The sequence below is a fragment of the Eucalyptus grandis genome, chromosome 7 (genome assembly GCF_016545825.1).
Source record: "Eucalyptus grandis isolate ANBG69807.140 chromosome 7, ASM1654582v1, whole genome shotgun sequence".
Lineage (NCBI taxonomy): Eukaryota > Viridiplantae > Streptophyta > Magnoliopsida > Myrtales > Myrtaceae > Eucalyptus > Eucalyptus grandis.
In genome coordinates, this window is record NC_052618.1 from 43,265,614 (window position 1) to 43,283,698 (window position 18,085).

The following is an 18,085-nucleotide window of genomic DNA, read 5'->3' on the forward strand; positions in this document are numbered from 1 at the left end:
GCTCATTCATGTTCAGCATGAATCGCCAGGTCAAGCATATTAGTATTCTGCAACATGAATCACCAAGGCGTCATGGATAACAGCTCATCAGCGGAGCGCACAGGATTTGGAACTCAGTGTATTGACAAACAATGCTTACTTCCCTTAGCGCGAAAAACATAAACTAGCGCAACTATGACGAGCCCATTAACATGGTGACGATGTTGCTCTTCTGGGGACAAGAAAATCTATTCAAAATCCACTTTTTGAAGCCAACAAGTTTGTACCTACAGAACAAATGCTTCAGGGAAAGAACTAAACACAGCAAGAATCGAAGGAACAAAATATGATCAGATGAATTATGCGCCGCAACGAGCGATGGATAGATCTAAGTTGACACAAGGCTCTTCGAAGGATGAGTATGAGGACGGTTTCGGGGAAGAGGTCGACGATATTGCTTCGCTGATCCCGCTCTCTGAAAACGCATTACTTCCCTGGAAGGAAGGTTGAATATTCATCGGAAGTGACAGCGACAGCGACAACTCGCAGCCACAGCCGTCGACGTCTTTGAGTTTTCCGACATCACTTCTCCTCATGCCTGTTCGTTTCGTGTTCTTTCGCAGCATTTGCTCTTGAACATCTTCTGGTTTCACTCTCTGTCGGGATAAGAAAAATTGTCGAAAGAATCGATAGGGACAATGCAAAAACATGGAGCAAAGCCATTTTGAATATGCTTGATAGGCGGAGCACTGTGATGTATCCTTATGTACACGCCAATGCATAGGTGCCAACAATCTCTTCAGGTATTATTGGAACGTTGAATTTGAAATTATTGCCCTTTAATTAAGCTAATCATGTAAATTCAATTCAATTATGGAAGAAATCCCACAACCTTCGTGGTCAGAAAATGTATAACACGACTATACAGTCAAACCAGTAATGTTTCAGAGGCAGTCAAATGCGCATTCGACCTTACTCAAATTATGTGCAATACTAAACACTGCACAACCGCGTTGAGATGAGTTTATTCAATATCTTCTCTCTGAACTTTATAAGTTCAAGTCATTAAAGTTATTCTTTTTCATATTTTTAATGAGGCAAAATTGTGATCCCCTCAAGAATTTGATCGTCAAGTCACTTGTACTTGTAGACCGTTAAACATTTTTAATGAAATCGAAAGTGATTTCACTAGTTCTTGATAAATGACCAACTAATTAAACGAACTCAAAGGCCACTTCAACCTAAATTTTTCCATTCCACGAGAACTGATGCATAAATTTGAAATTCCCTATGACCATACATGGAGAAAATTGTAATGATAATCAAAATCGTTGGCTTGTAATCAAGGAATCTCGTCTCTAAATTTTAATTCCACATAATTGTCAAGCATTTCATGAATCACCCATCTCTCCTTTTTACCGAAATTTAATTAGTTATATTTAAAAATAAGATCATTCATATTAGTTAATTTACCAATTAGTTTTATCGCTATATCACTCCGCGTGTAATACGTGCGCTTCTATTCTAATATACTGAAAAGTGGAATGCTAAAAATTAAAACCACACTAAACCATGATAGACAAGCACCTTTGTGTGCGTACCTGGAAAGAAAATCAGATTGTGCCACTGCATAGTACTCAGGCTTGATCATCATCTGCAGATCAGTGCATGAAGTCGCCACCAAATTTGTCGCCGCCGTCGTCTCGACTCTATGCTGGAGCAATTCACAGACACAGTGCATGGACAACCGAGAATCTGATTCCAACGAGTCTTCCTTAATCGATTTCGAGGATGAGTGAAGAACGTTTCTGTCGCTGGGTTCGGGTTGTTCAACTATTATGCACCCATCAGGTTCATCATCTTCAAAAGATGGTCTTTTTTGTCCAGCACTGCTATGACTCCTCTCTATGACAGCGAAAAATGTGGTGTTTACACAGGTTAGTATATATATAAGGAGATTCAAAAAGAGATCTGTAATTCCAGGCATATATACAAAGGTATCTATGAGTATCCGTATCCAAAATTCCATGTGACCTACGGCCGAGACGAGGGCTGGCAGGGGCTGTCGAAGCTTGCTGTCTGCTTGGTTATTAGCTCTAATTTATGAGATTTTGTATGCACTTTTTGTTTTTAGCCGAGGTTAATAAATGAAGTGATGATGGGAGGCCGCAAAGAGATGATGAAATGCAACATCATTGCTGAAGTAGAAAATGTGCCGTTGATTAGGGCATGCACTATACTACATCTGAAACTATGAAATCAAAACCAAGACGTGCCCTTCGGGCTTCTTGTTGTATCTTACTTACCTTGCTGTCTGTTCAAGTCATTTCTCATGCTCCTGTACATCTGCGGGAGACAGAGATCAGATAATGGAGATACTTAGTAAAGTCAAGAAGAATAAGTCTTAGAAAGTGTTAGGACGAATTCTGACTACATGACTCTGAATTAGTAAGAGGATCAAGTAGCATAAAAAGTTGTCGAATTTATTCGGACACTCAGCAAAAAGATTTTATCCAAATCATCACTCAGTAATCCTGGAAAGCTAACAAAACCTACTGACCTGGAGATGGCTCTTAACGTGGGAAATGGTCAGACCCCTGACGTCCATGAGCTGAAGAACCATCTTGGGTGTGGCCTCTGAGATGCATTAAAAATCGAAATAAAATTATTGTGAAGCGCATCACACAAATCATACAAGCATCAAAGTAAAAGCAAATTGATCATATCACAAAGAAGAGAGGATCAATGTAATACTAACTGTGATGACCGCCGAGAAGGTGGACAGCATGCACAAAGCAGCGGTGAAGCTCTGGAGTCCATCTCAGCCGTGGTGCCTTTGATCTTATGTACTGCCTCACTCCCCCCATCAATCTCTCTCTCTCACAAAGTGGAAGTCTCACTAATATATTAGTGGCTATGAGCAACCTGTTTCTTGCTGCGATATTCCGTGCTTATATCAGTGTTGTCATCTCCCAAAGAAGGTACCTCTCTCATAAACAACCTCAATATCGACCTGCTTTCTGTGTTACATGTATGTGGAATTATTCCATATAGCACTCCGCTTAAGCTTGCTTTGCTTCGCTTCTACAGATTGATCCGCGAGAGATGCAGGGAGGGGGTGAGACTTAGGATGTGTGTGCTTCTTTTAAAACACTGCCGTTGGATGCGTTTTAAAAGCAATGATTCTCTGGCTGGGATTTTTTTTAAAGGAAAAGGTCGTGTTTGAACTTGTGTGTCTGTGTGTGTGTGTGTGGGAGAGAGGAACTCTTATAACGGAAGATATGTAATCTCCGATTCTGATCTGCTCTTGCGTCTACGAAAGGTCAAAAGTGATTGCCTTCATGAGAAGAGACTATTACAAAAGGAACTGGGAAAGAATTGCCATCTTTGCTCAGTCAGTAAACACACACCGGGAAGTGCACCTGCTCCGCTTTGACCTTTAGTCTCTCTCTTTCTCTCTCTCTGTGTGAATGCCAAAATCGTCAATATACCAAAAGCCCTATTTATTAGGTTGGTATGTTTCTCTCTTTCTTCATCTTTTGCGTTTACCAAAGCCTACTTGCCTCATTTGCTGTCAAAAGCTCCATCAGTTTTATTTGAAAATGTTATCTGTTTTTTTCCCCCTAGATTCCTAAAGTCTCGTTTGGTAGGCCGCTATCATTAAGGACGTGCGTTTTCTTCCGGCTCTACGGAGGTTATTGTTTTCTTGAATATTATAATTAATATAATGCAGGAAAACGAGTCCAGATTAGTCTTGTTGAATGATTAATCTCGCATGTTATACATGAGCCGAAACTATCCTGAAATTCAAAGGGGTCGGCACAGATAACACCTTGGCAAAAACTATTGAATCAATAATGGTTCCTTCAGTAAGCAAATTCAACACATCTAATCATTTCAAGAAAGGAGAATCTCAGACAAACTAGCTTGTACCCGTACAATGCTTTTCAAGAGTAGGCACCGTCATCGCGTAGAAGACGCAATCGCCAACAGAAGAACCTTTACATTACATGCTGGTTTGACCGAATTAAGATTTGTCCGACGTGGTTCCAGACACAACCTTTTTGGTGTTTATCAAAACAAACGTGCACATAATTACGATGCCTCAGAGCCGACACTAAGAATAGACCCTTTCACATGCATAAGTGGACCTTTTTATGGCTGCACTTTGACAGGAAGGGGATTTGATCCATTAAAGAGCTAGGGTTTTCAAAGATTTTACCAATTACACACAGAGAAGTAGGCATGTGCCCAATCTTAATGACCAATTTTCGAGTCTGCTTGTAGTATCACGTGATGCCGCACTCATGCACGGGTAGCTAAGTAGAGAAAGGAAGGAACTGGGTAATGGTATTATTCCCAAGAATGGCAATTCTTGTGAATACATGAGTACTGTCACGTGATACTCTTAAATTACCAGATAACAGATTAGTCTCCCTATCATGGGCCGTTGAAATCTCGTGATGCAATGAAGTCCATCAAGAGGGAGTTGTTCTGTTACTTTTCAACAAACAAAAGTGAACTTACAGTTCTCAACCTGCTCCTCAAAAATGTAGTGCCGGGAGTTCCGTTCAAAAGAGAGGTTGGGAGTGGCCCATTTCATTCTAACTTTCTGGTTTAACCTAAGGAGCAACTTTTTTACTTGCATCATGCCCACGAATCAAAAACATCATAAGTTTCTAAACTGTCCGTTAACGCTAGACCAACCTCTACTAGTGACGATCACGATCATCGAAGCGCTAAACGGATGGATCCCATCTGGGGAAATCAGGGAAAAAGAGACACATGAGCTCAGGTCGTGTCACGCTGGCGCTGTAAAACTCAACCTACTCTTCCTCGGATAGCATTAATGAACTTTGCACCAGCTGATCTTCCATATCGTGTGATTCGCCCTCCATTAATTGAAAACTCCGAAAATAGATGTAACCATTCCAGATTGAGAAATTTAACTACACAGAGGCACTGGCGTAATTACTAAGTCATAGTAGTACCCATAAAAAAGCTTCTATGCGAGTTTTGTGTATTGGTTTTTGGTACGCACATGCCTCATGATACAGCTGTTCCAGTTCCAAGCAATCACATCGAGGAAAAACATCCATCCACGTGACCCTTTCTCGTACTACATGCAATTCCATTAAAGGATAGAAAAAAAAAAAAAAAAAAAAAAAGCCACTGGAGGTTTGCCATTTCGTCCACATGTTCTCCAACACACATGTTCCTCTCTTCAAGGTGCCCTCCATCTCTTTTTGTTCTTTTCTTGGTCGTTCCGGAGTTCCAGCTCTCAGGCACCCCACTTCTGAATAACCCCTCGAAAAGAGACCGTAAATCAAGGCAGGGACATGCATGCACGCATTGACCTTGTCCGTTTTGGTGTAGTCCACGTTTTCCTGTCCAACTTTTTATAGGCTGCGACATCGAATTTTGCCATTGACTAAAGTGGCCGTGGCCACTTGTTGATCAGGCAATTCGTGAAAAAGTTGATGCACGGGTGGATCCCAGCGATTATTGACTTTCACGCTCGATAATCAAGGGCAAGGGAATTAGGTAGGGTTCCATATATTTTGAATCATCGCTATCCGTTTCTCCAAAGTCTTGTTTTGATTCACGTATACATGTGTGTGTGTATAATAATCTTTTTTTGTGTAGCTTGGATGGTTTTTTCAACACGAGAGGTGATCGTGAACTGACGCATTTCACAAGTTCAACAAGAGATAGTGATGGATTTTCATTATTGATTCGAAGATAGTAATGGATTTGATCCGCAACAAAGGGAATCTAATGTAGTGATGTCTTGAGCTAATAAAAAGAATTATCGATATATTCAAGTTGGCTCACATATAATAGTAGGCTTAAACTGTTTAGCAAGGTTGGGTCTTATTAAGATTTCATTTGTTTCACGGAAAAATAGCTCCATTTGGGATCTCATCACTACGAGGGTTTCCCTTGTCAACAGAAAGAAGAGCTGGTGGGTTTTTTTAATTTTATTTTATCCTGAATGACCTCTTAAATTGAGTCACAAGAAAGTCATCACTTCCGCAAATTCGGTAATTAATCGTGACTTGCTATGATTGGAGCCTTAACCTAAACGCTAAAAAGAAAACTAAATGAACTAATTGCGTTATCATCTAGCTAAATTGATTTGATCGTAGCTGTTTTTCACACCCCCTCCAAATTCCATTTTCTCTGCATGGATGTGACGGCTCTTGTGGAAAATTCGGTAACAGACGAACGAAGAGAATTGCATGGAATGAGAATTTGGGAATGAGAACCCAATTGTCAAAGCAAAACGCTTTAACAATCTTTTCTCTTTTTGGATGTATTATGGCATGCCCAAGTTTGACTAAATCTAGGCATTATATGATGATGAGGACAGATGGATTAAAGGAAAATGTGTGTTAGGTGATCTATTATTCCAAGGTCTTGACTCTTGCTGTAGAACCAAAAGATAGTTTGCTGTGGGGATGCCAAAAGCTGATCATGTGATGAGCCCCAATTAATTATGCTTCATAAAATAGGGGGCATTCACTAGACCCATCAAACGGGGCGGGCCAGGTAAAAAGTTGTTGAACTTGTTTTAACCTGTTTTCATGCAATGCAAATCTAGTGACTTATACCCACTCGACTCGATATATATTATTAAGACACTTTCATATTTAACCCAATTGAAGAAAATCATAACCAAACCGAGGTGAGAGTATGGAGTACTGAGCTCAAGATTGAGTGAGGTGAGAGAGAATGAGGAGAAAGTCATAGAAGTGAGTTGGATTTGAATAAGTTAAAAATCCATTTATGACCTATCGATCACCTATCTTATGTTTAAATCTATTTATAACCTATTTATTGAATATTGCTAACCCATATAATAACTCAACTCATCATATATGGGTGAAGAAATGGATCTAGGACATATTTTGATAGGTCTACCTAAACTATTGCACAAAATTTTAATGTAGTCCTTTTAACCAATCTTTGTTAGAAATCGCCCACATTATGATGTGCCCCTAGGACAATTAATGATGACTGAATTGCCACATTAGTGATTTATAATGAAAATTGACCGAACGGATTACAATGGAGTTTCATTTAAAGTCTTACGACTTAATTAGCAAAATTAAAATGTTTATAACTGAATTGGCATCTATACAATAGGTTTAGTAATAATTAGGTAATATCTTCCCATAAATTACAAGCTTATGATTACATCATGATAAAATTGATTGTTGTATAGAAGCACAGCCACATTAAACAACATTTATACAATGGGGGAAAAAATGAACAACAATGTTCTACACGTAATGCCAAAGTTGGTTGGCTCATCGTTTGGAAGTGGCTAGCAATGATCTAGCAATGAATAAATTATGTTTGAACATCAGTTGTGATGGGATAAGCAACCGGCGTCTGCTAAATAAGGAAATCGAGCCACAGCGTCGTTTTTTTTTTTTTTTTGTGGGTTGATTTACGTATCCTTTCGAGACATTTAAAAAGTCCATGTACGATTTACAGCAATGATAAGAGGTTGCGTGTTTTCATGAGATATTTGAAAATTCGTGTTAATTTCGCTACATTGCCAAGTGGGTCGTGTACGTTTCTTAAGCTAATTGGCCAACGTCTGCAGATGTCGACGCTTGGTTCGTGTCCTCAAGTCCTTTCTGACTCATTTCTCATTTCAACCGTGACCTGATGACGGGAATTTGTCGGACAAACAGACCCTCCGGACAGCAGAACTTTCCAGTTGAATTCGTATGCGCGATACCGCATTCGAATGCACCTAGAGATATCGATTCTAAGTGTTGAGACCAGGCCGATTTTGGACGAGAATCGGCAACAATGAAACCAACCTTAGCTACCAAAGCAAATTGTGGGTGGATCGGAATCGGTGCAGTTGGACAGAGCAGCATAAGTTCATACCAATGTTCGATTTGAGCATCATTACCCTTCTCCATTCAGCTGTATTGTTCCCTAAAACCAGCGAGTGCTCCTAATTTTGCAGGCCAAGGATTTTGGCTTGAGCAGCTTCTTAGACTAGACCATCGATCGCAAACAAGGGAAATGTTTGAGATTTCGGACAAATGGACCATAGAAACAGCAGAGGAATTTATCGCAGCATCTTAGATCGGCCGCATGTAAATCTTTATGCACATTCAGCACACAGCAAAACATAGCGTGTGGAGAAAAAGAGGAACAAATCAAATGGAACTGCAGCGATCACTGTTTGTCTAAGTACATAACCAAACTGACCAGCTTGATTCCTATATACAATGAGGGCAACCGAGGCATCACGACGGATTCATTGTGTGAATGACTTGAAGCAAAAGCCTCAAGTGGCCCTCTTTGCTTGTACCTTTTGGCACAAACGACATAGACCAACATGTTTGAGAAGCTGAGTCCAGCCAGAAGCCAGAAATAATAATCAAGATGCCCCTCGTTCAAGTTATTCGGAATCCACCCAGCCTTGCCACCCGAAGTCGTGAAGTATGTCACAATCGTCAAAATCAAAGAGCTCAAGTAATTACCTAGTGCAGTCGTCAGGAGCGCAAGTGCACTGCACAGGCTCCGCATGGCATCAGGAGACTGCTCGTAGAAAAACTCGAGCTGTCCAATGAAGGTACAAACCTCAGCTGCGCCCACAAGAAAGTATTGCGGTATTTGCCACAAGATGCTGAGTGGGACCGCCACATCCTGGTGGGCCAAACCGAGCTCCCAAGCCAGTTGCAGCCTCCTTATCTCCACCACAGCAGCCGCTGCCATTGCGAGAACAGAGATGAAGAGGCCAATCCCCATCCGCTGCAATTCTGAAAATCCACGTTCTTTCCCAGTGAATTTTCGGGCAATGGGGACAATGATGCTGTCATATACCGGGACCCAGAAGATCACGCTGATGACATCGAATGTGGAGAGGGACGCCGGAGGGATGGCGAAGGAACCAACAGTGGTATCCATCATCATGCCTTGCTCCACGAACATTGTTGACATCTGAGCATAGACGGCTGAGAACACGATTCCAGTGGCCCAGATGGGAACATGCGGATCAGAATCTTGAGCTCCTCCACTTGTGTCACAGTACACAGATTCCACGAGTTGTACTCCCCACTTTTGGCCTCTGCATCTGAGAGCACAGCAGCTTTGTCGAGACATCTGTAAGCAACCGTCAAGTTTGTAAAATCATCCATAGTAACGAGCAAAGTGATGTGAAATCAACAGAAGCATGCAAAGTTTGCCATGGACAAATCATGCATAGTTCATAATACTAGTGGCCGCCACCAAGAGTAATTACTCAAGTGTCTTCATCATCTACTCAGGCAGCACCAATAGTGTTGACAGACAAGGAGACTTATCTTATCATAACAATCTTAAATTCATCTTTCTGAGATCATGTATGTACAAACACACATCTAGAGATATGTCCCTTGCACAATCCATATAATCAAGGTCCATTCAGGAGTTGTCCCTAGGTCTATTAGTAGTACATGTTTGGTAGAACAAACTTCAATTAGCTTCTTGGACTAGACAATAAGACCATAATAGCCCAAGCTACATATGATCAGGATGTTTTTCATATATGCTTTACAAGTTATGAAATCATAAAAGTCTAGAAGACAAGCCTACACAAGGTTTAAAAGAAATATATCTGAAACTCTTTAGCTTTAACAAATGCCTCACGAGAAAAAAGAGCCAAACTTGATGAGGTTTGGAGGAGTAAAACATACTTCAGTTCATCGGTGTGCTCCAGTTTACGACTTCCTTCAATCGCTGAGTTTTGCATTTCGTAAAGGAGACTACCATCTTCAGGTACCTTGATGTTCCACTTCCGGAACGAGGCAACTAAAACCTGGCACATCCTTGTGATGGGACTCCCCGGAGTCTCTGGAAACGATAAAGGGGTGCCTGAGAAGAAACTGGCAATGGCAATCCCCATAAATAATGCAGGAATACCAAATCCCCAGCCCCACCCAGCATTTTCTTGAATCCAAACCAACAAGCTACTGGAAATGAGAGCACCGATATTGATGGAAAAGTAAAACCAGTTAAAAAGGATCCTTTCTTCATCCTCTCTCTAGGATCAGTGTCATCAAACTGGTCTGCTCCAAAAGATGACACGCATGGTTTGATCCCACCAGTTCCCAGGGCAATCAGATAGAGTCCGAAGAAAAACACTGCATACTGTGCTGGGGTAGTAGTAGGGCATAAAGAACCAACACATTCTACAGGCTTAAATGCTGGAACGGTTGCAGAGAGAGTCAAGGTACACATGCCCTGTAAAGGAATACAGATCAATTTCAAGCAGACAGTTTTGAATGAACAAAACTCTTGCTCCTCATGCAAGCACATATGTCAAGCACATTCACATGAAGAATGGGTAATGGTCACAGAAAACAAGTACAAGATACAAGAAAATCACTCCATCACTTGATCATTTACTCATGCCTTGCCACACTATTTTTCTTACTCTTGTTGAGCCAAAATGCTATCCTACGCAACATACCCAATTTACATAAACACACAACATTTTAGACAAATAAGCTGTAGTTTGGCCCCTCTTCAAAATAGTTATGACTCCAGTTGTGCCATTTGACAACGTCTTTGCTAAAGTCCAAAGTATTACTTATGACTCAGTTTACTTTAACTAAAAGTGTTGCAATTCTATCAGTTCAAGACTCGAGCCACTCTTAAAAAAGACAGATACTACGCATACTCATGACATAATTTTTAATGCATTCCCATATAGCACTAAGAAGAAGAAAAGTGCCTCAATTAGTGTTGATATTGAGGAAAGTTTTGTTGCAATTGTGATTCATGATGACTTTTTAAGGAAATGATGATTGCTCTGGTAAATAATACTGAACTATTGAAGTGCACTTTGAACACCCATTTTAAACATCCAATGATCATAACTTGACATGGACAGTGCTGACTAACTAACATAGGGCTTGAATCCCCAATAATATTGTATTCCCATAACTTTGCAGCATATTTCCACACTGATGTGATACTGAGAGAACACACTTTCACCAAAAGCTATAGTTATGATATAGAAAGCAAACATTAGTACAAAAAGGCAAAGTTCCTGTTTTGTAATCCAGGTGTGATATATGAGTATCACAGTTTCATCTCTGCATGCAACATTCAGCAATTCGTTCTAATCATTATTAGCAACAAAGCTAAACTTTTTGATAATTCTAATCCAGCATAATTTAGAAGCATTATGATGCACCAGTGACTAAATTTAGGTTTTGGAGTTATCCTCCACCTTTAGCAGAGATCATCCAAACAATTCACAAGTTGATGACAATATGAAGAGTGTGTAATCACTGAGAATATTTCTATTTATCTGATATTATATGGAAGAGGATAGAATCTCTTAAGGTGAATCAACCCTATTCATTTACTCACATATCTACTTCCAGGTCATGAACTAGTTTGACTACTTACAAAGAAGTAAATTGTCGAGAAAGCAGCAATCGTCCAATATCTTCCCCAATAAGCATCTGCTACCACAGCTCCAATAAGAGGTGCAAGATAGCAAGTGCCTGCCCAAGTGGTAACGTTTCTTGCAGCAGAGACATTTCCCTCGTGCATGTTGTTGGTCAGATAACTAACAAGATTCGTAGCAATCCCATAGTAGGCCAAACGTTCACAACATTCAGTGCCTGTATTTCGCCATTCCAGCTATTAATACATAATGAATTCAATAAAATAAAGTTCAAGGAAGATTAACATATAACATCTTTCCATTACCTAGGATGAAAGGACAAGCTCTCCAATTCCCGGTATTACTCTTCAAAACCGGGTTTCCGTTGGCGTCAACCGAGCCATCTCCAGTGTACAGTCCATTCTGCTTTTTCTGTGACATAATTCCCATGTCATGAATAGAATAGCATTAGCAGTTCTGATATTCACATGACCAAAATTTCAAGTGTTTATATTTTTTCATATCTTAACAGAAGAGGAGGTAATATGTCCAAAATCAAAAAGAATGAGGTGCAGCAAGCTTGTTGTCATCAGCTACCACTATTAAAGCCTCTCTTTTTTCAACTTTACACTGTAGGGAGGCTGCTCCTGACATTTTACATGCTCTGAGTAAAATAACTCATCATCATGGAACAACTGATACCACAAAGCAGATAAAAAATCTTGTCTCCTCTCCTTGTCTTGGACAACCCCCTATTCAAGGTGCCTCTTCGATGGAAAGACATGTGAATCATGGTAACGAGTACATTTCAATGATTACATCATCAAGTTAAAAAAAAGAATCAAAATCCGCCACTAGATCCACCTCAGAAGATGCTAAGATGTACCAGAATTGGTAACAAAAAAAGTTCTTTTCTAATTGACAGAATCAGGAAAGTCATTAATAGTGAGCAAGAAGAGAAAAACTCAGCAATTCACCCCATTTAAACTGAACTTACTCCTTCACAGTAAGATAGTATTTTCCCAGACACAGAAAAAGAATATATCAAACCACTACAACTGATGTCTTCTACTTGACAACAGGTCCTCCCTGCAGGAGCATATACAAACCAAAACCTCCTAGTGTTGTCCACAAACTGGCGGTCAGCAGCAATCGAAGTGCCATTATAGGACCTCTATTGCTTTCGACTTCAAAGCTCAATCCGCAATCAAAGCAATCACATCACAAGGTTTTTAAGGGGGGAAAAAAGTTAGCCCGGCCATGAACTTAATTCCCAAGCAATTTTGCAATAACCCTGCCGAAACAAGTTCAAAAACTCATCATGACAGCTACTAGCAAAAGCACAATCCTCTGGATGAACAGAAAATGCAGACTCGGCAATATCCATCGACATCTATCCAAAAAGTCCCCGATCACAAAGGAAACCAAGAAGCTCATTGCTGATCAACAGAATCGATGACCCATTTCAGCCATCATTTACACCCGCCAGCTGAATTTCCATAATCAAGTACAGCTCTCGAGGATCAAAGAAAGAAAGAATCGAGCGAATTTCCAGCTTCAGCATCAGCAAATCGGAAACACACCCACCACGAACTAACAAAATCTAACCCAACAAAAAGAAGAAGGAAACAGGGCGCACAGCCAGATGGGCAATCAAAAGTCAAACCAAGAAACCGGAAAAAGCAAGAAAAGGGGAAAATTCAAGAACCTCCGGGATGCCGTCTTCCAAGAGCAATCTCTCCTCTTCGTGAGAACCCATCTCTCCTTTCCTTCTTCCAACGCGGTCGAGAGGATAGAACGAGGGAACGGGCACCGAAGCGATCGACGAGGGAAGGGGGATGGGCAGACCCTTTGGACGGGGGACGAATATAAAACGGGACGAAATGGAGTATGGGCAAAGGTAAGGGATTCCACGCTTCCTTCCCTGACGCGACCGAATTGTCAGCGAATCGCAATGGCCAACGGGGGAAGATGAAGAACGGTAGGTGGGGAGGATCGGCTGGGTCTCCGGGATGGATCGAAGGTAAAGGTAAAGGTAAAAGGACGAGGAGCGCGGTTTTAAAGGACGAGGAGCGCGGTAGTTCAAGATCGGATTTTTATTTACGATGACTTCGTGGGTAATTTCCATTTTCCGAGGTTGGTAAATCTGATGTCTGAAGCAATAATGGGAGAGTGATGATTTATTGCGAATTTCTTGGACGCCTCCCATGTTTTTTAAAAAATTTGGAATAAAGCGTGGCGCCTTATTGAATATATTTAATTTTAAAGATAATTCTCATTTTTAAATAATTATTGTGGCATGATATCATTGGAAAAAAAAAGAAAAAAAAGGTAACCTTGGGAATTGCCCTTCCGATATATTAATTTATTGAGCTTCGAGCTCTAAAGTAATGAGAGCCACGCTTGTAATTTCTCCAAACATTATGGGTTTTAAGTTAATCTTCACTTTTAGCCAAAAAAAAAAGGATTAAGATTCTTGATTTTCTTTTCCTTTTTTGGGACAGAGAAAAACTATTAAGATTCGTTTCTTGATTTTTTTTTCTTTTTTGTGAAGGAGGAAAGGAGACGCTGAGGGGAAAAAGCATAAAGCAATCGGGAGGGATTTGATTTTTATCAAACACTGGACTATGCTTTTCACTAATTCCTATATTTTATATAGAATAATCGATAAAAAGGGGCATTTTATTTCGTGACGTGCTATTGTTCATTCCTTCTTCTTTTTTCTCTTCTAGTAGCATTCAAATTAATAACATAATCCCTTATTTCATTTCTTTTGTTCTTGTATCCAGTTTTTTTATTATATCGAACCTACCAAATTTACGTTTTAAGGAGTTAATTTAGAGAACTAAAGTCATACGACCCTTAATTTATAGAGATGCCTTCACATTTAAAAGCGACTACTTATATCTATTATAAAATTGAATTAATGAATTACATTTTTCCTTAATAACCAAAATATTTAGAGATAGAATGTTGTTGATAGTGAAATTATTTTTTATTAGCTAAATTTCTTCAGCAATACAAGTAATTGTTATAGGAAAATGTATCCAAATTATTGATTTTTTATTGTACAAATACTCAATTTCTTCTATTTGTATCTTGTTCCAAAGCTCTAATATAATTTCTTACCTTTTACCCAAAAAAAAAGAATACTCAATTTCTTCTACCTTATCCACGTGGGGCCACGCACCACGTCAACATCACGTACAAAAGTTTTGTTGTACAGCCAAGACTAAATTAACCTTTTTATAATGATAGTAATAGTAGGTTACCAGACTAAAAGAGTTAAAAGACTTAATCATAGAAATTGAAAAATAGTTATTGGATTCGATTATACAAATAAAATTGAAACACTTAATTGCCCGCTTTTCACAAGTTATGGAACCAAGAAGCTATGTCGCCTAAGTTTTCTTTAGTCAACTTTATCATCTTTCCTCTTTATCACGCAATCAATGACGAAGTTTATACTTTGAGGTGTCTTTCAAAGGCACAGATTTTTCTTAGCATCTTTCCCTAGTGAAATTCGTCTCCTCATGAAATTTGGCGTTTTGGAACCTTTCTCCGCAGGAAGATGGAAATGTCTTGTCTTGAAATTTGATGATACTGCCCAATTTTCTTCTTAAAATTGGGAATGACCAAAGTTGATTTTGAAATTTGTTACGAATTTGAGTTTGAATTTGAATATATTAATTTGAATTACAAGCAGGAACTAGATGAGTAGAAGATGGCTAGCAAAATATCTTCGACCGAGAAGCAAAAAGTAATGAAGATTGTATATTCAACTCTTTCGCTTTTTTCGACCCAAAAAAATAGAACTCTTTTACTATTTCCTATTATTTCATGTTTTTCTTACACTTATTTAATATAATTATCAATATGTTTGAGTTTGCTATTTGTGTGAAGCTGGGAAGTAATTCGTAATCATATTGCGTGACCGTATAAAAGGGGATATTTGATAGCCTAACTTCTACTTTGAATTGCTAGGTAGGTCTAGCATTAATTTTGGAAGATTTAAATTTAATAATACTATCACATTCATTGTATGCCTCTATATTATATATATCGTTATTTAGATAGAATAAAAAGCTTAAACCTGAAATTCGACTTTCTTATTCCAAATTTTGCAAGGAATTGCAACTAGGTCATTGCACCACATTAATTTGCAAACTCGTTTGGTTGCCCATCATCAATCCTCATGACTTCCGTCATCGATCCTCATGGCTTTCACCACTTCATGAGATAATACTTTCACACATGAATGCACAATATCCAATTCGATCTTCTTATATATAGAAAGACACCCAATCTGAGTTGAGCCAATCAACTGTGTCGAGATCATCTGCAGAAGCTGAGCATATATCCATAGTAAATGCATGTTGTGAAGTTCAATGACTAACATATTTATTCAAGCAATTGAAATTAATAAGTTTGCCTTCTCCAAAAATGTTTTCTTGATAATCAGACAGTTCTACATATTACAACAAATCCAGTTTCCCATGAACATAAAAAAACTCATAGAACTAGATTGTCATCTTGTCAGAGAAAACACACAACAAGGACTTGTGAAGCCAAGCAATGCGGCGTTTGTTTGAAAATACAAATTTTAAACTTAAGCATATAGAATGTAGATAAAGAGTATGTAAACCCCAATGTTAAGTGATGCGAGATATTTCAAAGGTCCCTTTCACATATATGGAGGATTGGGAGTGACACATGAAATTTCACTAATGGAGGTGGACACTAGATGAAAAGAGGTGAAACTTGACTTTGATACATTGTTGCAAAGAAACAACCCAAAAATTTAAATTTATAAAATGAAATGTATATAAATAGCATATGAATTCTATTATCAAGTGATGTGACATTTCAACGATACATGATTATAGTCAAACATCTACGCAAATGCATTGAAAAATGAGATTTTTGAAAAGTATTGCAAACAAACTGGGTTTGAAAGAATTCAAGACGCTTACTTGTGGGGGAGTCTTAACTCCAAAAATTTGAATATGATCCGCTTTGGATAAAAGTCAGAGCATTTGAGGCTCGCATTATTGGATTTTGTATCTCATTAATCAATGAACTTGTCGTGAAAGGAAGGAAAGCAAAAAAAAAAAAATCCTGCAAGGCTATAACAGTAATTCGACACGCTCACTTACCATTTAGAGATTTGATCTCATTATTTAAGAATAATCCCTCCTTTCGTCGTTAAACAGAATTTGTCATTACATATAATTTAATGTGTGCACATAAAAACATAACTACTTGGAGGCCCGTGAAGTATCCTGCAAGCCATATGAACAAGTTAAAATCAAATCTCGGCCTGTGAAGGTGGCCCAAATCCAGACTAGTTTGCAAGAACGGTGGAATTTGACTCCTAAACTGGAAATCTACCAATGCTTCAAGAAAGAAAACATGAGGCGGTGGCCATAAAAAACCAGGCACCATGATGCCCTCAAGCATGCAAGTAATTGCATGAATAAGCAAGAAGAAATTGTAAACAAGACAAAAAAAAAAAAAAGAACGGAGAGAGGAAAAGAATTGGTCAATGAGAACATTCGTTTATTTGCCTAACAAACAATGACTAAACCCTAGATTTCGGCATATAACATCGCTTAAAACTTTAGATAAATCTAACAAGGCGTCTTGACTTATTATGGAAAAAGCTTAAATATATAGAAAAGGAAAGAATCTTAAAGGGTGGGTGTACTTGCATTCTTCAATCTGTTGCAAATTTGAGTAGAATTAGATGAAAAATTATGTGGAACATTGCATTAGGATGTAAACATTATGACTCACCCATCACAGTAATTATACATACTCATAAATACAATCGTGCATTGTCGATTCTCACAATTCCGTTCCTGATAGCGCATTCTAGATTTTCAATAAATCAACTCATGGGGTAGAAAGTTTCATGTAAATACCATAAACCTATCTCTAAGTTTTTGTCTAGATTGTATGGAAAGGCCTGTACAAAACTTTAATATAAAGAGGGATCTCATGCAACATCTATTTAGTCAAGGATGATTTAGTGGTACAGACTTTTTGTAGTTATACGTTGCCATTGAAGAGGATTGCTTTCAAGTGTAAAAACTTTCCGAGGCGGTCTTCGGGTTGAACGCTTGTGGCGGAGATCATAGCCCCCACGTCTTCCATTCGACAAAAGGCCTTAGGTGAAAGAGTCCTCGTTTGGGCCCATCTTGTTGTTTTACTGTCGAATTTTTTTCTTACACCATCCAAGGAAAGGGTATTGCAAGTTGATGAAACCGATCTTGCCACTCTGAAAATCCGAGGAAATCGAGATGGCAGATTGCGGCCCATGCCGCCCACACGACATGGACTGTCACTTCATAAATTGCATTCTGATATGAGGGCCTTTTATATATAAGGCCTACATTCTCGACCAGTCAGGGCCTGGTTCGATTGGCCCAGGCCTCCATGGTGGGTTCATGCATATCCTTCTAATCATATTGAAATCGAAAATGTTAATGTGGGTTTTTCTTATGATCTTGGATTCTGTAAAGTTAGGTGGTTAAGTTTTAAGTGCTTGAATTTGGATGCGATAGATCTAGTATTCGATATTTTAGCGTTCTTCATTCGGAAAAACATTGGAACCCTAACTCGTCACCGTAATCCATGCTCAATACGCATGAACGAGATGATTTATATATGCCCTTGGGGCTTAGTTAATCTGAA

The 18,085-nt window shown here is 39.0% G+C and overlaps 2 protein-coding genes across 2 annotated transcripts; both read right to left on the reverse strand.

The window, feature by feature from the left end:
- Positions 1-338: 338 nt before the first annotated feature.
- LOC120296164 (putative Myb family transcription factor At1g14600) lies at positions 339-3,211 on the reverse strand. Its single transcript, XM_039317835.1, has 6 exons — positions 2,738-3,211; positions 2,540-2,616; positions 2,286-2,325; positions 1,581-1,884; positions 872-899; positions 339-635 (listed from the first exon to the last, which is right to left on the reverse strand). The coding sequence occupies exons 1-6, from the start codon at positions 2,844-2,846 to the stop codon at positions 339-341; spliced, it is 855 nt and encodes a 284-aa protein (XP_039173769.1). The 5' UTR covers positions 2,847-3,211.
- A 4,845-nt stretch (positions 3,212-8,056) lies between these two features.
- Positions 8,057-13,424, reverse strand: LOC104453616 (protein NRT1/ PTR FAMILY 8.3). Its single transcript, XM_010068223.3, is given in 7 exon segments — positions 8,057-8,999; positions 9,002-9,114; positions 9,687-10,011; positions 10,014-10,233; positions 11,410-11,627; positions 11,716-11,821; positions 13,098-13,424. Coding segments are annotated over 7 exon segments (1,848 nt in total). The 5' UTR covers positions 13,149-13,424; the 3' UTR covers positions 8,057-8,184.
- Between the last annotated feature and the right edge of the window lie 4,661 nt (positions 13,425-18,085).